We start from the raw sequence: 19,806 nt of genomic DNA, 5'->3' as shown, positions 1-19,806 counted from the left end.
ACTGGCCGATGTTCCACTGTTGAAGATCAGCTGTGCCCATTTGTTGCACATTGTGGGAATGGATAAGTTGAGGCCCTTGCAGGCTACCCGCAATTTCCCCAAACTGAGCGACCCATTAAGAAATTCATTCTCACTGTTTCATAAACAAAAGGGATTAAATTTGACAATATCAAATTTAATTTTCTGACCTTTTCATAAATGAAACACGCTGCCGGGCAATCTGTTTTCTTTTCTTTTTTATTTTTTTCTCATCCATTCAGAGTATTCCTTGGGAACACTGAACTCAAGAAGTTCTAGCTTTCTTCAGTAAGTTTTGGTTTGGCTTTGTTCTCAAAAACATTTAAATAAAAAAGATAAAATAGAAAATAAAGCTTTTTCTCTTGCGAGCTCAATTTTTAAATATACTGTGCTATTAAAACAAAAGATGTAAGAAAAGAATAAATAAAATCCTAACCAGAAAATCAAAATACTGCAACAAATGGCATAAATTACAAAATAAACTTTTTTGAAAGAACCATAAGGAAATATGATAAAATAAACATTGGAATCTTATAGCCTAAGAATATTCAGTTAACGTAACTAACATTGTGTTTTTAACTCACTTTTTGTTGGTGATTTAAAAATTACAAAAATAATTCTACTTTTTCCTCTCTGTTAGGATCTTCTCCTACATCATATTCTTCGGAGACTGCGTTCACGTTTAGAACATTGTCTTGAACACCTTCCCCTGGATCTGGACTTTTTAGATTTCATTTGCACCCAGGAACTAGTTTTTCTACAAGCTTTGTCCAGTCAAGTTGAGGTTTGCCCTGTCCTCTTAGATGCATTATGTAGTTTACATACTCTGATAAACAGAGAAAAGGATAAAATGAATCTACATAGTGCTGTCATTCAGTTTGAGTGGGGACCTACTGGGCGACTAAGAATGGCTCTTTCCCCCTATCATCTTAACAGCCTTCTGGAACTGAACTTGTCCATCCCAGCCATTGCTAAAATTTTGGGAATGTCCAGAAGCACAATATTCCGACGCATGAATGAGTTCAATCTTTCAGTCAAAGCACTCTATAGCAGCCTGTCAGATGAAGAGTTGGACCAATGCATTACAGACATAAAATCCAGGCAGCCTCACGCTGGATACCGGATGGTGAAAGCACTTCTTCAGGCCAGAGGACACAGAGTCCAGTACCAAAGGGTTCGAAGTTCTATGCACCGTGTTGACACAGCTGGTGTTGTGTCAAGGATGGTTTCCTTGGGATGCATTGCTCGACATGCTTATTCCGTCCCAGGACCACAGTCTCTAATGCATATTGACACAAATCACCAACTGATACGGTAAATTATTTGATCTTTTGAAATGAAAGATATTCCTGAGAATTTTTTCAGCTGCAAATGTTCAGAACTGTATTTTGTTATCTTACTCGTTACTATATTTGCATCTGGACAGACATAAATTACATCTTGCATTGCTTACATTTAAACACTTCAAAGTGATAATTCAAATATAGATAAAAAATATGTTTTCCCCATTCAGCTATAACATTGTGATCTTTGGAGGTATTGATGGCTTTTCTCGTAAGGTAAGTTTAGTTTAGTAAGTAAATCAAATGCAATATTTACATGGAAGTTGCTCATTGTTCTTTTTCCTCTAAAGATTATGTATCTCGGTGCTGCTTCCAACAATCTGGCATCAACAACACTGGCATTCTTCCAAAAATCAGTCGAGAAGTTTGGTTTTCCTCTCAGGTGATAAGTGATGCATTTTATTCTGGGTTAGGTATTTTCTTACATACCTTTTGTAAGACTACCTTTGGATATTTCATTAAAAGTTGTTTAAGATGATTCTAACTTCCCTCAATATATATATCTCTAATTTCAAATGTTTGTTATGGTAACTTGGGGATATTTAAGAATAAATAAAAAAATTCAATAAATCTAAGTAATTATTACTACCCTGTTAAATCCTGAAAAATGTTTTAACAGCTGTGTTAAATTAAACTTCATACTGACACATGCTGGAAAGTGCATTCCAGAGCAGTAGCAATGAAAGATTTTAAGGATTCTTTTACATTTTTTTTTTTTAAACTTTGCTTAAGGCATATGCTGTTCTTTATTATCAGATCTAAGTTTGTTTAAAGCTTCGAATGTTTTGGGGTACTTTTCTTTGTTTTCAGGGTTCGTGGCGACCATGGAGGGGAAAATGTGGAGGTTGCACGGCTGATGTTTACTGTTCGTGGCACAGGAAGAGGCAGTTTCATTTCAGGAAAGAGTGTGCACAATCAAAGGTTTGTTCTCATAAAATACTGTCAACCTCAAATGTTTCTGACATAAGATGGAAGGTGTTGCAGCTTTATTTCCATTATTTAAAAATACATACATTTAAAGGGTATAGTTTTATGAAAAAGTTTTGTAGTAAAATGTCTTTAGAGAACAGTGCCCTATCCAGCAGGATATACTGTCTGATATGTGTCAGGTGTTGCTTCTTTTTTTTGGCGATTTTTGTTGTTGTTTTTTCTTTCAATTTCCATTATTTACCCCTCAAGGAAGAAAATATTGGACAGGTCCTACAAACCCCAAAGAGCCTTCAGGAATGTGCCCTATTTTTTAGTTATTCACGCACCTTTTCCAGTCTGTTCCTTCCTTCCATGAATGTTCATTCTGTGTTAATGGTCTGGTTGTCATCTCATGTTGCCACTGATCATCAGAACCCTTTTGGCACCTTTTAAGTGATATGCCTGGGTCCTTCCTACATGCCCTGATAATGTATTATTACTGTTGTCATGCACACATTTTATGTAGGGTTAGAAACAAGCAGGGAATTTCTCATACACACCAAGAAAAGCCATACCTAATTAAATATTTTTTATATATTATTTCAGAATAGAGCGACTGTGGAGAGACCTCTGGGTGGCCGTTACATGCATTTACTACGATGTTCTTCACAACCTTGAGGAAGAGGGCCTTCTTGACATTTCAAATGCTGCACACCTCTTTTGCTGCCATTACGTCTTTCTTCCTCGACTGGAGGATGATTTGAATACATTTTGCAGTGGATGGGACAACCATCTGCTGCGAACAGAAAACAACATGAGTCCCAACCAGCTGTGGGAGTTGGGTCACCCTGTTCCTGTTCCAGAAAACACACCGGTAAAGGTGCACATTTTTAGTACTCATTGATTCCTATATACAATTATTCTTTCCTAATTTTGCTTGTTCGTTGCAGGGCTTCCAGATTCCAGACATTGACTGGGAGGACAGTGGCCTATCTTGCCATAACCATTCAAGCATTGTTGTTCCGAACACTGACTGTCCATTGACAGAAGAACAAATGACAACTTTACAGGGCGTTGTTAATCCAAGAGCGGCATCCCAGTCCTTTGGTGCGGACATCTACATTATGGCTGTTCAGTTTTGTCAGCAATTCATTTAGAATAGGAAAGCTACATACAGTTGCAGGAAAAAGTTTGTGAATCTTGTTGAATTTCATGGATTTCTGCACAATTTGGTCATGAAATGTAATCTGATCTTCATCACGGACATCTGGACAATCAGTCTGCTTAAACTAAACCAACTCAAAGAATTTTCATGGTGTTTTCATTAACATAATTGTGTATAAGCAGTTCTGATTATTGTTGTGACTTTGGTCATGAAATGGGATCTGATCTTCAAATTGTGCTGAAATCTGAGATTCCACAGGGTTCACCAACTGTTTCAAACTATAAACTTCGCTATAAGTAACAATTTTTAGTAAAGCTTCGTAATGTAAATACTGAAGAATTAGGGGAGAGGGAACTTAAAAATATTGATTCACTCAGAAAACTAAATGGAAACTGCTTGTCACTTTGAATGTTATGTTGTAAAGCAATATTTGACTGAAGGCTGATGGTAGGAATGTTTCAAAATTAAAACAGCACAGTAAGTCAATCTTGTCCTTTTATTTTGATCAAGATGCATGTAAGATGTCAGTGACAAGGTAAACTTTCAAGACAGTTTTAAGAACTACTTAAAGGGATTTACAACTGAGAACTGAACCAAGAACCAATGTTGCCTGCACAGAGTAAATGGCATCAGAGAGGCCCAGTAGATGTGAACATTTATATTCCAAATCTTAAACAGAGACTTGTACACCACTACCTTGCATTATGGCAATGACTCACTTAAATGAGTCCAAACCCTGAGTGGCAGGTTTCAGAGCAGGCAATCAGGTCTTCCTTAAAAGTTAAATAGTCCTTGTAGTGGTATGGAATGCGCAAGGTCTCCTAGCAGGTGGCAGCAGTTGGATGTCTGCCATCTACTAGCTCCACTGTGAGACTTTTTGGCACAATCTCCCATCCAGTCCAGAATTTTAGGAGATTTGTCAGCTCACTTGGTGTTGCTGTGAAGAAAAAGAAAGTGTATAGTTAAGCATTGAGCTTTGACAACCTCGAAGAAATCCAAACAAAATATATTTTTAACATTGCAATAATATTGGTATTCCCATCCATCCATCCATTCGCTTCCGCTTATCCTTTTCAGGGTCGCGGGGGGGCGCTGGAGCCTATCCCAGCTGTCATAGGGCGAGAGGCGGGGTACACCCTGGACAGGTCGCCAGTCTGTCGCAGGGCAAACACACAGGGACAGACAACCATTCGCACTCACATTCACACCTAGTGGCAATTTGGATTATCCAATTAACCTATCCCCACAAGCTGCATGTCTTTGGACGGTGGGAGGAAGCCGGAGTACCCGGAGGGAACCCACACAAACACGGGGAGAACATGCAAACTCCACACAGAAAGACCCCGGCCTGATGGTGGAATTGAACTCAGGACCTTCTTGCTGTGCGGCAACAGTGCTAACCACCGTGCCACCGTGCTGCCTATTGGTATTCCCCTTCTGCAAAATGGCAAACCTACCATTTAGAATAAAATGCCTCATGTAGCCTGTGATTCTGCATTTAGTTTGAAGAGGACAGTCATCTTCATCTTCAGGCCACACGATCCGCTGAAGAAGGACCTGTAACAGAACAAAGTATACCCTTCAAAAATACTGCTGCACATTGTGAAACCAAATAATGTCTTGCTCAACATAACTTAGTAACTGAAATAAAGTAGTAACAGTTGTCTCTCAGTTTAATTATTTGTAATTCATTTTTACTTGGCGACTCTTAGTTCTTAGCCCACTGTGCCCCTAATACCCGATTTTATTTTAGCATGTTTTTGGTTTTAATTCCAGGTACTATTGGGTTCAGGTCATATTTATAATTCTGAATTCTTCAGATTTCCATGGATTTTGTCTCTTCTTGTTTTGGGTAGTTCCCTTCCCTATAGCCATATTTTATCTAATTAGTCACACCTGTTCTTAGCTCACTATCACCCACTTAGCCTTATGGTCCATGACTTGATTCCTTGAATAAATTTCTATAATAATCCATGTTTTGTGCTTTTTGTGTTCACTTGGATCCCCAAACCTCTACATAGTTTTGACTGTATTTTAAAAGAAGAAACTGTCTCAAACAAAAAATGAAAATAGAACAACATTAATGGCTAAATCTATAATTAGAAAATGTGTATTACCAAAGAATTACTAATGTATTTTAGTCATTATGTCTTTATTATATCTACATCTCTCTTCAGATCTACAAAATCGTTTTCTACATGTAAATCAGGCTTTTCGAGCGGTTTTATTTTTACAAGACTATAAAGAAAAACTGCAGTAAAGATGTATGGTCCACAAGTTGTGTCCACAAGAATATGCTCATTTTTAGTATTTGTGCATTTTATTTGTAAAAATGAATACAGGTTTTTTATGCTAAGTTTATTATTTGATACTCAAAGGAGCTTGCAAAGAAAAGCGTCTGGACTTCTTTAAGTTACTTGAAGACGTTTCACCTCTCATCCGAGAGGCTTCTTCAGTTCTAAGGTCAAATGGTGGGACAAAAGGACCCCCTGATGATCCTCTAATCGCCTGAGCCAAGGTGTGGAACTGGGTGTGGGTCCCAATCAGCCAGAGTTTCGGGTGAGTTCATTGTGAAACCTGGCCCCACCTTATCATGCGAATTCCTGAGGTCAGATGGCCCAGGATGTGAGTGGGCGTTAAGGCGTCTGAGAAGGGATCTCAAAACTGGATTATCCCACACTTGGATAACTTGCCATCTCCTGTTGTTCTCTGTCAAGGGGGGGAGGTCCCATGCATATGCCAGATCCTGAACACGTTTTCTCTCTTCATCCGACAGCTTGGATTGCCCTTCAAGCTGTAACCCATAAGACAGTAATTCAGACAGAAACAAGAACTATAAATTCCTAATTCCTCATACATAAAAAATATTAACAAAAGACAAGGTTTAGTCTAGGTTAGACATGTCACTCACAAGGGGCAATGTATAAACGTTCCCTCATTTAAACATAAAAACCTACAAGCTGAATTGTCCCTCTCAGGTCTAGATCTGGACAGTCCTCGGGTGCAACTGTGGCAGTTTCAGGACTACCACCAAGTAGGACATGCACAACGGCTGGGCTAAGTCCAGATAGGCATGGGCCTCCATGAAGAAAGGAGTGCCCTACCATCCTCCCTGCCATAAGGAACATATCACTCTCCACAAGAAAGTGAGATGCTGATGGTATGTAATGGCCTGGCTCTCCCTCAAAAAGTGGAGTAACATTAGCGTTCGCTATGAGATAAATGAAAAGAAAGAAGAAAAAAAAAATTACTTCCACACAATACAGAGGTTGTCACAAAATAAACAGACAATTAAGTTATGAAAAGTTATACAATATAATGATCATCAAACATAGGTATGGTCAACCAAAAACAAACTAACCAAAATTGATGCAAAAACCAGACATCAGCTTCTCCATGCATGTTGATAAGAAAAAACGTATTACTCCTTGTCCAATAGCTGTATCCCCTGTTAGATCACCAAAATAAAATAATGAATACAAATATTTATTTCAAGATATATTTATGTATCATTTTCAGCAAATTTACCCTCAAGCCTGCACTCCAAAACGTGCCCATTCAACATTGGGTCTCTTGTAGAATGAGATGAGGGCCATGTCCTGATCAGCTACAGTTTGTCTGATGTCCATTGTGAGACGTAATGGGCTCTCCATTTCATGCATGTCCAAAGCATTCTTTGCACATTCATATATGGCCTTTGAAGAGTCCAAAACAGTTAACCAGTCTAAAAGAAAATAGAAGTGGTTAGAATTGGATATAGTCTGTATATCAACTTCTATCTAGATACTATTACAAAAAGATTATGTTTTATCCTTTGAAGGATTGTCTAAAGTAGTTTGAATATGAGGCTATCAAAAATAAGAATGGATCCATTTGAATGGATACAAACTAATGGTTTGATTTCTGGGATTTGTTCACATTAGCTGTTGATTGTTACTAATCAACACCTTCCTTAAATAACCTGTGACTAAATGATTGACCTACCATCCCTGACTTCACATGTAGTTCCAGATGGTCCTGGCATATCTGCTAGCCCTTCCTCAATTACTGTATCTTCATGCCCCTTTTCATTTCGTGAGCTACTATCAAAATATGTTGTTAAATTTCAGTCAAGGCTTAAATCCAATGACAATAAAAATTGAAATTTTTCTTGCTAAATACCTTTCTCCACAAGAAGAGGCATGCAGCTCAATGCAGTCAGAGGGAAACATATCTGTGCAGACAGGACACTGCTGCAGTGGTGCTGTTGTGCAATAAATTTGAAAGGACAAAGTTTATTTTTTCCTTCTAGCTAGCTCTTAACACTTTATGCTTTTGGGTAATATGTTAGTATGAAATTGTCAAAAAACCTACATTCCTTTTCTGTAGGTTCATCACCATCTAAATTCACCACAGTACTTTCACTGGGAGTTTCCAAAGGAGGACAGGATTTTAGGTGTTCTGACAGAAGTTGCAGTGGAACACCTATGCCACACTTCTGGCATTTTGCTTTTGGCATGCATCTGAAGGACTCATCACTTAGTGGTACAGGGTCATTGCTAAGTTCCTCTTGAATAGGAGCAATATATATACGTTTTTACCCCCACGACTGGCAACCTTTAGGATTGTCCCTGTATAGCCAATATCAGCTGGAGGAACCAGAGAGAGTTTTCGGCTTCCCCAACCACCTGTATAAAAGCAAATTGCAGCAGATTACTCTGATCATGAAATATATCCAATGCCTCAAGAAAAGTAAAAAAAAAAAAAAAAAAAGTATCTTCAACACTACTCAGAATTAGGAATTCACAACATGCGGTGAAACCGAACTTGTCCTAAAAGTACTGATTAAACAGCAGCATCAGTTTCTAGTTTAATTACATAGTGCAGAATTCATACACACCCCCAGGTTTGAACAGCAGCCAGCCACCTGTTACCTCCTTCAGTTTGGGAAACAAATCATTCAGGGCATCCCTTAACTGAAAGCAATAATACAAATACAATCTCTGAGTCTAAAGAAATTACACATTTAACATTAATTATAGCCCTGTATAAACTAAGAAACGGTAAAAGAACCATGCATTTACAGTGCAAACTGGATATAATAAAAAAAATCTTTTTCAATCCAAACTTTACAGTTCTATTTTCATGATTAATGATGAATATCCAATAATATTATTATTTTTTGTAAATGCCACCTGTGACTTGCAGTGATGGTCACCTTCAATAACACTTTTATTAAGCAAAAACTTCTCAGTTTTGATCAGTGAATAAAAAGAATAAGTTTATACCTCTTCATGTGTTGTGCTCTCATCAAGATGTGCTGTTCTTTGACCCATCCCTGCCTGTGTGTGGATATATTTTTCATGTTCTGTTGGGGTCTTCTCCATTTGTTTTGGGAGCAAATAAAATACCACTTCAAGAGGTTTAGGCTTCTTAGCAGGCACCAGAGATGTAGCAGGGAATCGCCTTTTTCCCTTTCCTCTTGAGAAAATACCAGGAAAAGACCTATCACAAAGATTTTAACAAAATTATTTAAAAGCGACTATTATGAATTGCTTTTTTAGTTTGTTTATACAAATTCAACACAGCACTAACACTGCAGTATACACAGAAACATGGAAATATAATAATAATAATAATAATAATAATAATAGCACCCGAAAAACACAAACATTCAAAAATAAACCAAAACATCAGAACTCAAAATACTGGGTCGAACCGAGCCAGATCCGTGACAGACTCAGAACTACCAAAAGTATTTTTTTATGTGATTGACTGTTGTTGTAATTCAAGCCCTGAGTGTAGAGCCGGTAAGATATAAAGTTGCATCCTAAATTCCATGCTCATGCAGAGTGTTTAGTTTATGACTTTTTCACCTGGTCATTTCTTGCTGAAGGGATGGTCTTTCAGGGTTGATCAAGCTGGTACCCTGGCCACCTTGACTCTGTTCTCTGCAAGAAACAAAATCATATTCTTTCATATACATATACACACACACACACATATATATATATATATATATATATATATATATATATATATATATATATATATATATATATATATATATATATATATATATATATATATATATATATATTTTTTTTTTTTTTTTTTTTTTTTTTTTTTAACTAATTTAACAATTTAGTTAAATGTAGCATTAACTTAAAAGTCTTGCTAAAGTACCTTGTATTCTGATTCATCACAGCAGCAACAGCAGCAGTTTGGTTGGATGATGTCAGTAACTGCAGCAAGTGTCTTGCTGACTGTATAATTTCATCTTGCATATTCTGAAACAAACACATAAAGACAGAAACAATTTATAAATTAACGTTCAATAAAATCTAAGAATTAATCATTTATTAGATAACCATATGAATATGTCTACCATAAAACTTGTGTGGAGCGAAGTTGCATTCAATCAAGATGGTCTGGCATGCTACAACTTTATAGTTGTTAAATTCTGGGTACAAGTATACATACCCATCTTGTACACGTTTTTTAATATTATTATTATTATTATTATTATTATTATCATCCTACCCAATTACATGTTTCTTTTAATCAGAGTATGCTGTTTTAATGACTTTACAATATAATTTACATTGTGTTCCTTACATTTTCCCTAATTGTATGTTATATTAATCCTATATTTCCGTTTTAATATTTCTAATGTTTGCCTTGTTTTCTTCACTGTCTGGTCTGCCTCTGTCTCGCCTGTATGGATGCATTTACACCTAAATGTCCCCAACAAAGGATGTTTTAATTCACCACTATTCCAGTGAAACACGAGTCTCCCATCTTCCTGCTACCGGTCTCGAGTTTTTGTTCACCAAAGCACACACCAACTTCATACTGACGGACAGATCACTGCCCTTTTGCCGCCTTGTCTGACCGTGTTTTGTAGCTTTGGTTCACTTCACCTCACTCTTCCCCTTTCTTGTCATTAAATCAGGCCGTTCTGCAACCATGGCAGCCATTCACTCTATGGCTTTATTCATGGTGTATTTTACCCCTTCACCAAATGCCGTTCTCGTTTCCAACATTATATTTGCAGTCTTCGTCTATCTATCAATATCTGCGGAGTATTTTTTTTTTAACGAGTATCCTATTTTCTAAAGCACAGCATGTAAAGCAGGGGTGTCAAACTCAAATACACAGTGGGCCAAAATTCAAAACTGGAACAAAGTCGCGGGCTAACATTAATATTTATTGAAAAAAAAAAATCTTCCTCCAGATATAAGAATGAATCTTTCTTATGGACTCAAATAAGTTTTGCTGGAAAACTGAATATGGAACAAGCAAAGCTTAATACTAAACAATATATATATTAGCTGTATAATACCAGTAGGCCAGCTCTAATAGTAATTTGGTATGGCTTCGCGGGCCAAATGTAATTAGGCTGCGGGCCAAATTTGGCCCGCGGGCCAGAGTTTGACACCTATGATGTAAAGGGTAGCTCGGTTAGCAAGATGCTAGCATGTAGCGCTTAGTGAGACACGCCTCAGACGAGTTGAGCAAAGACCCCGTCTGTGTACTTTATACGTGAGCAACGGATTTAAATAAAAATTAACGTTTCAAAAGACAAACTTGAAGATAAAAAACAATATACTTACCGGAGAACCGCCAGGGTTTGCCGCTGCCATCTTGGCGCTCCTAAATTCAAAACTGCCTCTGCAGACAGGCAGGGGAGGCGAGGAAATTGTCTTTGAGTTAGTCAAACGTTTTCCTTAGTTCGAGTAGATGATAAAATAAAATGAAAATAAATGGGATTTTAAGTAGGACTAGGCGTTCTGTATGATCTCTATTTAGGAGAAAAACTTAATCGCTCACCTTTAAACAGCTCTCTTTTAGGAGACACACTGCTGGCTAACGGTGTCATGTGATCAAACAGCGTAATTCAATTGGCTGAGAGCCGCTCGACTCGATCTAGTGCCGATTGCTCTGGCTTGGGTCAAAGGTTCATCACTTTTGCAGGTGAATTTTTGCAGGTGAATTTTTTGCAGGTGAATTTTTTGCAGGTGAATTTTTTGCAGGTCAATTTTGGAGGATAAAAATTTAGTGTTATAAATTCAATGTCTAAAAATACTTGAATTCTGATGATACTATATTTCTTCCATACATTTGAGGGCCGCATTTTTTAGCAGCCTTCGAATTGGGACAGCCTTCGTCGCGGTGACGTAATCGCCTTAAAATGCGGCCTTTAAGGCTGCAGACCCTGAATTGGGATACAGCCTCTGTTTGGTGAATGAGAGCGGGGGCGCTGAGATGTTAAGAAGAAATGGAATAATGTAGCCTTGTTGTTAGATTGGCAAAAGCGCATGCCTCTCTCTTTCAAAACTCGTTGAAGACGGGCGACGGTCCAGTCTGAGGTCTTCGATGGGAAAGAGTCTTTGGAAGACCTCACCTGGGCGTTTGAATGGCGACGTGTTGGATGCTGAGATTGGTAGGATATCCGAGATGCTCCTTGGGGCTGAAGACGCGTCTCAGAGTGATCCGGAGTGGAGCTCCACCGTGAACTTTTGCTGGGGGTGGGTCGTCCTCTAGAAGCGGTTCGGAGGTCGTAGTTTCGCGGGGATGAGCAATGTGTTGCTGAATCGAGCTGAGAGGAGTTGGGTGGAATGGATATGGCGGACCTGACGGCCGAGTGACGAGACGGCCGCTGAAGTGCTCCCCGGACAGGCCGGCAGTAATTGGGCTCTCTGCGGCAGCCCCGCTAGGAAATTCAGGCTGCAGATCCAGGACTGCCTGGGGAAAATCAGGTGGAGAAAGAGTAAGATCTTGGTCCGATGGGCTGAGCAACAGGGAATCCATGGTGATGAGCCAAAAAGGTGAGTAGGATTTAAGCTCTTAGAAAGTTCGCCAGTCGTTGACGACGAGGGTGTTAGCATGAAAATGAGAAAGAACAGCGGGTATTGGTGAAGGGGGCATTTATAATGGTTTATATTTAGAATTTAGAATTTTCAGAGAGCCCCTTTCTTGACCCCTTTTCTTAAGTAAGCTTTACGTTTTTTTAGGCAACGAGTCTGCATAGTTTTTTTAAGTTCTGAGAACTAATTAGATTTTACAGTGCAGAAACTGTGCCACATACATAGCACAATGTTTCAATAGTAAATCAAATAAAAATGTCCCTTGTATATGTAATAAAACACACAATCGCAGAGTTACGGCAGCCAAAGAACCGATCAGTCTCCATTTCACAGTTCATGAAAAGGAAAAGGAGAAACCATACTTTTGTCTCCAGGGGAGGGTGTATCCGAAAAAGGTTATGGGGAAGGTGGCAGTCTCACATATGAAGTGAGATGAATCACCAGAATGCCATCTGGATGACAGGGTATCTCCAGTGTTGGGGAGTAACGGAATACATGTACCGCCGTTACGTATTTAAAATACAAAATATGAGTAACTGTATTCCGTTACAGTTACCGTTTAAAAAGGTGGTATTTAGAATACAGTTACTTTGTTGAAATAAATGGATTACACGGCGGTACTTCCCTGTTTCATATTGTGGCGGGTCAGGACTGTTTGGGTTTTGTTTGACAGCTACGTTCTGTTGTTCCAGGCGGCAGCGTTACGGTTGCCATGGTTACAGGGTGACGCTCTCTCTCTCTCTCTGCGTGTTTCCTGGGTGAGAGAGGCCTTTTTGTTGTTGTTGTGCTAAGCTAATAGGCAGAATGCTACAGGCATAGCTCTAAAGAATGTAGCATCATAGGCAGTGTAGTCCGTGCTGCAGGGAGAATGGACTGCCATACCCGTTATGTGTCTGTGAGCGAGGGAGGGAGAAAAAGGAAAAGTACGAGCTGTCATCGAGCAAAAACGGGAGCTGGAAGCATGTAAATATAATAATAACCACTGCAGCCAAGAAGAGTGCTTGACGAGCCCAGCTGTAAGTAAGCTATTAAGACTCGACTGTACACCGTGTTCGTGTTTTCCTCTTGAAACAATAAGTTCCGTTGGAGCAGCCTTTCAACGCCTCTCTCTGTCTCTCGCAAGCAAAGTTGACCCAGACAACAAAGTAAAGCTATTTTTCAGCTACGAGCCCGACACGAACCCACCGTATTAGTCAGAGGTCCCTTTACTACGGTTCGGAGCCGCGGACCTTCAGTAACAGTAATAAATCACAGCAATAGTACATTCATGTAGTTGTAAACAGCATGATAATATATTAAGTAATCCAAAGTATTCAGAATACGTTACTCTCATTGAGTAATGTAACGGAATACGTTACAGAATACATTTTGGGGCATGTATTCTGTAATGGAATACATTTTAAAAGTAACCTTCCCAACACTGGGTATCTCACTCATCTGTAGGATGAATCCAAGCTCAAAACAGAAATGAGAAGCCTTAAGGAGAGGCCATTGTTGTAGCTATCAAGTGTAGGGCTTCAGGAAAACAAGGGAAAACGCTAGCCATCTTGCCTCACTCTGAGCATGCACTTAACAGCCAAAACTCAGCCTGTGCTTAGCTGCAAACTATAATGGGTCTTAAAGTAGGGTGGCTGCTGCTTGCAGCTAACCCCTCAAACATTCTGCACAGAGCGAAACTGCGCAGCAGAGTTTGTGAGTTGCACCTATTTAAAAAAAGAAAAAGAAAACCCTTGGCAAATCTTCTCTGACAATGCCAAATAGTATATTCTGCTACTGACTCTTGTTGTGAGCATTGTTGAGAATAATAGATTGCTTGGTATACATCAGAGTTAAAGGGAATATGGGATTGCTTGCAATATTACAATATGGCAGTTAATGGGTGTAAGAATACCTGGAATGGTCTAAGGAGCTTGGAAAGAAAAGCGTCCGGACTTCTTTAAGTTGCTTGAAGACGTTTCACCTCTCTTCTGAGAAGCTTTTTCAGTTCTAGGGTCAAATGGTGGAGAGTCCCAGATTTTTTTGTTGTTTTTTTTTACATTTCAATATTTTGAATAATAACATTATTAGTATTTTTTGCATATTATTGTTATTCTTTTCTGTAAGCAATAGGAACGTCAAGTGGTTTCTTTCATATGAACTTGGCTATGAGTTTAATTTCCACCTTTTTCTCTTTTCTTGCTTGAAACCCAAAATTCACCTTTGACAGAGCCACCCTACAGTCTGACTGCTCTAGCGCTCAGTGTTAGGTAGAATCGCTGGCAGTCTGTGGATTTCCTGTTTTATTTTGAAGGTTTATGTCTTATGTCAGTGTTCTAGTTTTGCTTCTGTCTGGTTAGGTCTCATTTCTTCTGGCTGTGTTCCCACCTGTTCCTCATTCCCTCATGTGTATTTATAGTGTGTGTCTTCCAGTGTTCAGCATCTCGCCGTACCCTCAACTTGCTGTGTGTTCTTCTTCCGTGCTCCCAGTCGCTTGTCTTTAGGTTTTCCTAGTGTTTTGTTATTCGCTTTGTGTTTTCAGTTTAGGTCTGTTTTTGCGAGTTTATGTTTGGAGTTTTTGCCACGGTGCAATAAAGTTGCCTCTTTTAGTTCACTGTGAGTCCAGCGTTTGAGGTCCTCTTCTCCTGCCGGCACACAGCATACCATGACAGAATGACGTGACCACAAAATGGGCCCAGTAGACTCACATTTGGCCTCAGAGGAGGAATGGCTAGAGCAGCTGCGGGATTACTGCAGGAGCGTAATCCATGACAATTTTAAGAGGCTTCAACAGGTAGTGTTTTTCGATCACTTCCTGCCATCCCCTACCTGTTCCATCAGTTTTTTGAACATTAAAAGACTAAAGCAAATAATAACAGATCTGAGAGCGAGGCTCTGTTTTGAACTGTTTTGGATGGGCAGCCCAGGCAAGGAGGTCTCAGCCACACTTCTAGAAACCCTCACTGCTTGGTTTAATCAGTCACTAGCTTAGTCAGTCACTCAACCACCTGCGCCACTTCCACCACAACCACCACTTCAGCCTGTAGCCCAGCCAGCTGCCCGGCCTTCAGCTCAGCCAGCCGCCCGGCCTTCAGCTCAGCCAGCCGCCCGGCCTTCAGCTCAGCCAGCCGCCCGGCCTTCAGCTCGGTCATCTACTCCACCACTAGCTCCATTCTGACCTCCACCATCACCTTTGTTATCGGCTCAGGTTCCTGTTCAGTCCCCTGTTCAGTCCCCTGTAGCTCTGTCTCCTGCTCAGCAACTGTTAGTTCTGCCTCCTGCTCAGCAGCCATTAGCTGCATCACATGTTCAGTCACCCTTAGCAGCCCAGTCTCCTCTAGCTCGGTCTCTTCTAGCTCATTCGCCTCTAGCTCAGTCGCCTCTAGCTCAGTCCTCCGCTCAACGATCAATTCAGCTACCCATACAGCCAGGTGTCCCCACACCTTCTGGTCCTGCATCTGCTCCTGCTGGAGGCTCAGGTGAGCCAATCCAGCACTCCATGGCTCCCATGCCGCCGTCTGCCTCATCAGCTGGGGGTTTTGGAGAGCCCGCCAGCACTTCCTAGTCTCCGCTGGAGGGTCCGGGGGGCTCGTTCAGCTGTCTGCCTCCGCTGGAGGGTCCAAGTGGCCTGTTTAGCTGTCTGGATCCGCTGGAGAGTCCAAGGGGCCGCTTCAGCCTTCTACCTCCGCTGGAGGGTCCAAAGATCCGTTCCAGCCTTCGTCTTCAGTCTCTGCTGGAGGGTCCTAGGGGCCCGCCCAGCCTTCGTCTTCAGCCTCTGCTGAAGGGTCTGAGAGGCCCGTCAGCTATCTACCTCCGCTGGAGGGTCCGAGAGACTGCTTCAGCTTCCAGTCTTTGCTGGAGCCTCCGAGGGATCCATCCAGCCTGCAGCACCACCACCTCTGGCTTCCACTGCCTTCCGCGTGGCCGGCCTCTGGACCTGCTCTGTCGCTGCTGGTGCCTTCTACGCGGCCGACCTCCTAAACTTATAATGAACTGTTCCTTGAGCTGCAGTCTTGTTGGTGGATGTTGGGTTTTGGACCATTCCCTGAGCTCCAGTGCTCTTGGTGGACATTTTGTTTTGGACTCTTTACAAAAATTATTTATGTGAGAGTTCTACTATTTTCTAGGGCTCTGTCAGTCACAAGCCCTCAGAGTCAGTCATCATTACTTTTCTACCCCTTATGGAGCCCTGATCGTGCTGTCCATGCTTCATGCTTGAGACACTTTCTTGGTATGTCTGCCACTCTCATTGTTACTGGGTCCTCTGACTTGCTGTTAGATTCACTAGCCACTGAGCATTGTTGTTATGTGTTTTGGATTCTTTGACTATATCCTCAACCAATATTACTCCATCTCTAGCCTTGGATGAGAGTACACCTTAGATGGTTCAGTGGAGAAAGTTTTGTTTTCCTTGATTCTTTCTCTGGTTCACCTCTTCAGGCAGTCTTTGCTTGCAGTTTCTAAGAACTCAGGTATGGGCAGCTTGCTACTTCTTAGCCAACTGTCAGAACTGCAGAAAGGTGCGATGAAGAAAGGGATGCCTATTTTCACTCCCTGTTGCCTTGACCTTGCCAGATTTGCTTCGAGCCAGTCCAAAAGTCTTTTTCCATTGCCTCTCCATACTCCTCCCACACGTTTTTTTTTCTTCAGCCACTGCTGAAGAAAGCTGTGTTCCGCTTGGCCTGCCAGTACTTATCGGCTGCCTCCAAAGTCCCACAGGCTAACCTTTCCTGATAAGACTCCTTCTTCATCTTGATGGCTCCCTTTACCTCTGGTGTCCACCAGCTGGTTAAGGGGTTACCACCACAACAGAAACCAATCATCTTGGAGCCACAGCTCAGTGCAGCAGCCGCAGCAGGAGAGGTGCTGAACAATGTTCATTTCTACTCAATGTCCCATGCTACCTTCAGAATGCTGTCGAAGCTCTATCAGACATGGAAGTTGAAGATCTTGCAGACTGGGGCCTCTCTCAGGCATTCCCAATGTACCATTACTATACAGCTAGGTGTGCCAGGTCTGTCCAGCATCTGATGACAGCCCTCTCTTCACCTGAGTGTCCAGAACATATGGCTGCAGATCTGATGATACAATTACAAAACCGGTTATTAACCTGCAAGCTCGAATGTTCTGGTGCCACATGCAATTATGGACACCCTTGTGTTTGAAGTTGGCGTTTGTTATGGACAAACTGTTTTCTTACAGAAATCCATTTATAGAACACCACTACAGTTTAGATCAAGCAGGTTGTTCCTCCCTCCAACTCCAACATACAGGCAGCAAGCCGAGAGGATGCTAAGGTACCCAGTCCAGCCTGTTGCCTCTCACTGAGGGAAACTGCCTACTGTGGCAGAATCCAGCCCCACTCCAGGAGACCGGTTCCAGAGCCCAAGCCTTGCACTGAGGTGAGCCTGGTTATATCTCGCTAGTATCACTCAACCTCACGCACTAGCAGAGAGGTGACATTCCAAATTGCCAGATTCAGCAGCTGGGAATCAGTTCACCAGAGTTTCTGACCTTGGCCGCTAGCTGTCACACACTGCACTCCTGCAGGTTGTGAGCATAAGGAGGGCAGCTCCATATCTCCTCTTTGGGCTGCAGCACAGCCATGCTGGTCTGCATATATTTGCTCCATGAGCAAAGGCCTGGTCACCAGGTACTCTCCCTTGAGCACCTCCCCAAGGCTGGGCTCCAAGGAGTGACCCTGGCAACCCTATCCTTGGCAGAGTGAACTTTTTCCTTGCAGTGATAAGAGTCTTCTGAATCACTCTCTGTCTGGTCCCTCACTCAATATCAATTTGCCATAGGAGACCCTACAGAATGCAAACCCCTGACAACATAAGTAACCCCCCCCCCCCCCCCCCCCCCCATAATATGATTTTGACCACAAACTGTTATCGAAGAAACTGTGGACTGTCTAATGGCTTGTGCTAAAGGCTGTATATAGAGATGCAAAACAAGGGAGAAGAAAGCGGGAAACCCTGCCTTGTTCTACACTGCAATGTAAACGTTGAGAAATCAGGTTAACCCCTGCTAGGACACTTGCAAAGTAGAAATAGCATAATGTTTTGATCATTGCAACAAATTTCTGCTTAAACCCAAAGTGTTTCAATACTGTCCACATATATTCTCAGTCTAGCCTATCAAAGGCTTTCTCCACATCAAGTGAAAATACTGCATATGGATTTTGATAGCCGTCTGCGCCATCTATGATATGTAGCAGCCTTCTTATGTTATCATATGTGAGCCACCCTCAGATAAATCCTGTCTGGTCTGCATTAACTAATGTGTAAATGACTCTTTCGAAGTGCAGTGCGAGAGCCTTGGCAAATACATCGAGATCAGTTGTGACTAGGGATATTGGTCTGAAACTAGAGCACTCAAGAGGATTTTTTTCCCTTTTTTAAGAGAAGAGTGATAAGTGTTGTTTTCTGATCTCTGCGGAAAGACCGATTCTGGATTGCAAAATGAAAAGAGTCAAGCATAAGTGAGCCATCTACGGCCATCTAATGGGGCCTCCAACTCCTCCTGATCTGCTTGTGAGATTCAGAGTAGCTCCGGTCTGTCAAGGAAACAATAAAAAAAATTGAATCCTTGAAATTGATCTCTGATTTATAAAGATTTTCAAAACACGACGTAAATGTGGTATTGATGGTTTGGGGGTTTATTGCAATTTTACCATCCGCAGCTTTTATTGTCTGGTTCTATGCAAGATGAACTCTGCTCTAGATAAGATTACTGCATTGTAGGGCTGGGCCATATTATACCATTCATGGTAATACCGGTACAATGTTAGGCAACGATAAGAAAATGAAATATCGGGATAGAATATGGGTAAAACGCGCATGCGCAGTGCCTTTGTTTTCATACGCACATGGCCGAAAAAGCATGGCGGCAACGGAGAAAGCAGAGAAAGCAAATCGTTGAGTGAAACAGATGAACCAGAATTGGTTTGTAAAAATGGTGCAAGTTCAGTAATGTAGAACTGGTTTGATGTTTGTCCGTCAGATACCGACCAAAGCACATTTTTTTTGTAGAACATGCAAGCGGGCCGTCGTTATTGCCGTATTTGTCGGACTAAGGTGCTTGTAAATCTGGGAGTAATCTGGGTCCTAAACTCAGCTTCAGGTCCCAAAGTCAAACGAACACACAGCATCACTGCTTTGCTGCTTTACCAGGTGTAACTATGAAGATTAACATCCAGGCATCCATGAAAACAGACTTTATTACATTTAACAGAGTTAGACGTTAGCAGGAAGTTAGCGGAAGTTAGCTCACTAGTTTTGCTAGTTACCTAATCATGATATAGCATGTTCTGACTGAGAGATTTCTGAACAAATTCAAACGTACAGCTCTGCTATCACTTCCAACATAAATGAAGACAGGAAACTAAACAGCAGTGACGTTTGTAAGGTTTTATAAGGTTACTGAGGTGGTATATAATGATGTGCTACGTGATCGCTAGCGACACAGCTATATTAGTATAACATAAACAGTGAAGCTGGAGGATGAACGCTAACACTTTTCCACTCGATAAAAGTTAACGTGA

The 19,806-nt window shown here is 41.1% G+C and overlaps 1 protein-coding gene and 2 pseudogenes across 3 annotated transcripts; 1 reads left to right on the top strand and 2 right to left on the bottom strand.

The window, feature by feature from the left end:
* The first annotated feature begins 662 nt into the window (after positions 1 to 662).
* Positions 663 to 4,383, top strand: LOC146510716 (uncharacterized). Its single transcript, XM_085173213.1, has 6 exons — positions 663 to 1,332; positions 1,532 to 1,577; positions 1,652 to 1,743; positions 2,172 to 2,282; positions 2,877 to 3,144; positions 3,221 to 4,383. Exons 1-6 carry the CDS (start codon positions 869 to 871, stop codon positions 3,425 to 3,427), a joined length of 1,188 nt encoding a protein of 395 aa, XP_085029339.1. The 5' UTR covers positions 663 to 868; the 3' UTR covers positions 3,428 to 4,383.
* LOC146510715 (uncharacterized) lies at positions 4,155 to 7,127 on the bottom strand (annotated as a pseudogene). The gene is made up of 6 exons (XR_014876264.1): positions 6,964 to 7,127; positions 6,797 to 6,883; positions 6,393 to 6,646; positions 6,129 to 6,229; positions 4,893 to 5,014; positions 4,155 to 4,372 (listed from the first exon to the last, which is right to left on the bottom strand). The product of XR_014876264.1 is annotated as an uncharacterized LOC146510715 (transcript).
* Positions 7,120 to 11,547, bottom strand: LOC146510714 (uncharacterized; annotated as a pseudogene). The gene is made up of 9 exons (XR_014876263.1): positions 11,248 to 11,547; positions 11,031 to 11,088; positions 9,601 to 9,704; positions 9,291 to 9,365; positions 8,703 to 8,919; positions 8,315 to 8,390; positions 7,789 to 8,102; positions 7,597 to 7,678; positions 7,120 to 7,159 (listed from the first exon to the last, which is right to left on the bottom strand). The product of XR_014876263.1 is annotated as an uncharacterized LOC146510714 (transcript).
* Between the last annotated feature and the right edge of the window lie 8,259 nt (positions 11,548 to 19,806).

This window comes from Neolamprologus multifasciatus, chromosome 9 (genome assembly GCF_963576455.1).
Source record: "Neolamprologus multifasciatus chromosome 9, fNeoMul1.2, whole genome shotgun sequence".
NCBI classification, from domain to species: domain Eukaryota; kingdom Metazoa; phylum Chordata; class Actinopteri; order Cichliformes; family Cichlidae; genus Neolamprologus; species Neolamprologus multifasciatus.
The sequence above is the reverse complement of the archived record's forward strand: the minus strand, read 5'-3'. Positions and strand labels throughout refer to the sequence as shown.

Bases quoted from the DNA above. Each gene is read 5' to 3' on its own strand.
- LOC146510716 (XM_085173213.1), top strand. From the start codon at position 869: ATGAATCTACATAGTGCTGTCATTCAGTTTGAGTGGGGACCTACTGGG. The intron at 1,333-1,531 runs GTAAATTATTTG...TTCCCCATTCAG, and splicing joins ACAAATCACCAACTGATACG to CTATAACATTGTGATCTTTG. The intron at 1,744-2,171 runs GTGATAAGTGAT...CTTTGTTTTCAG, and splicing joins AAGTTTGGTTTTCCTCTCAG to GGTTCGTGGCGACCATGGAG.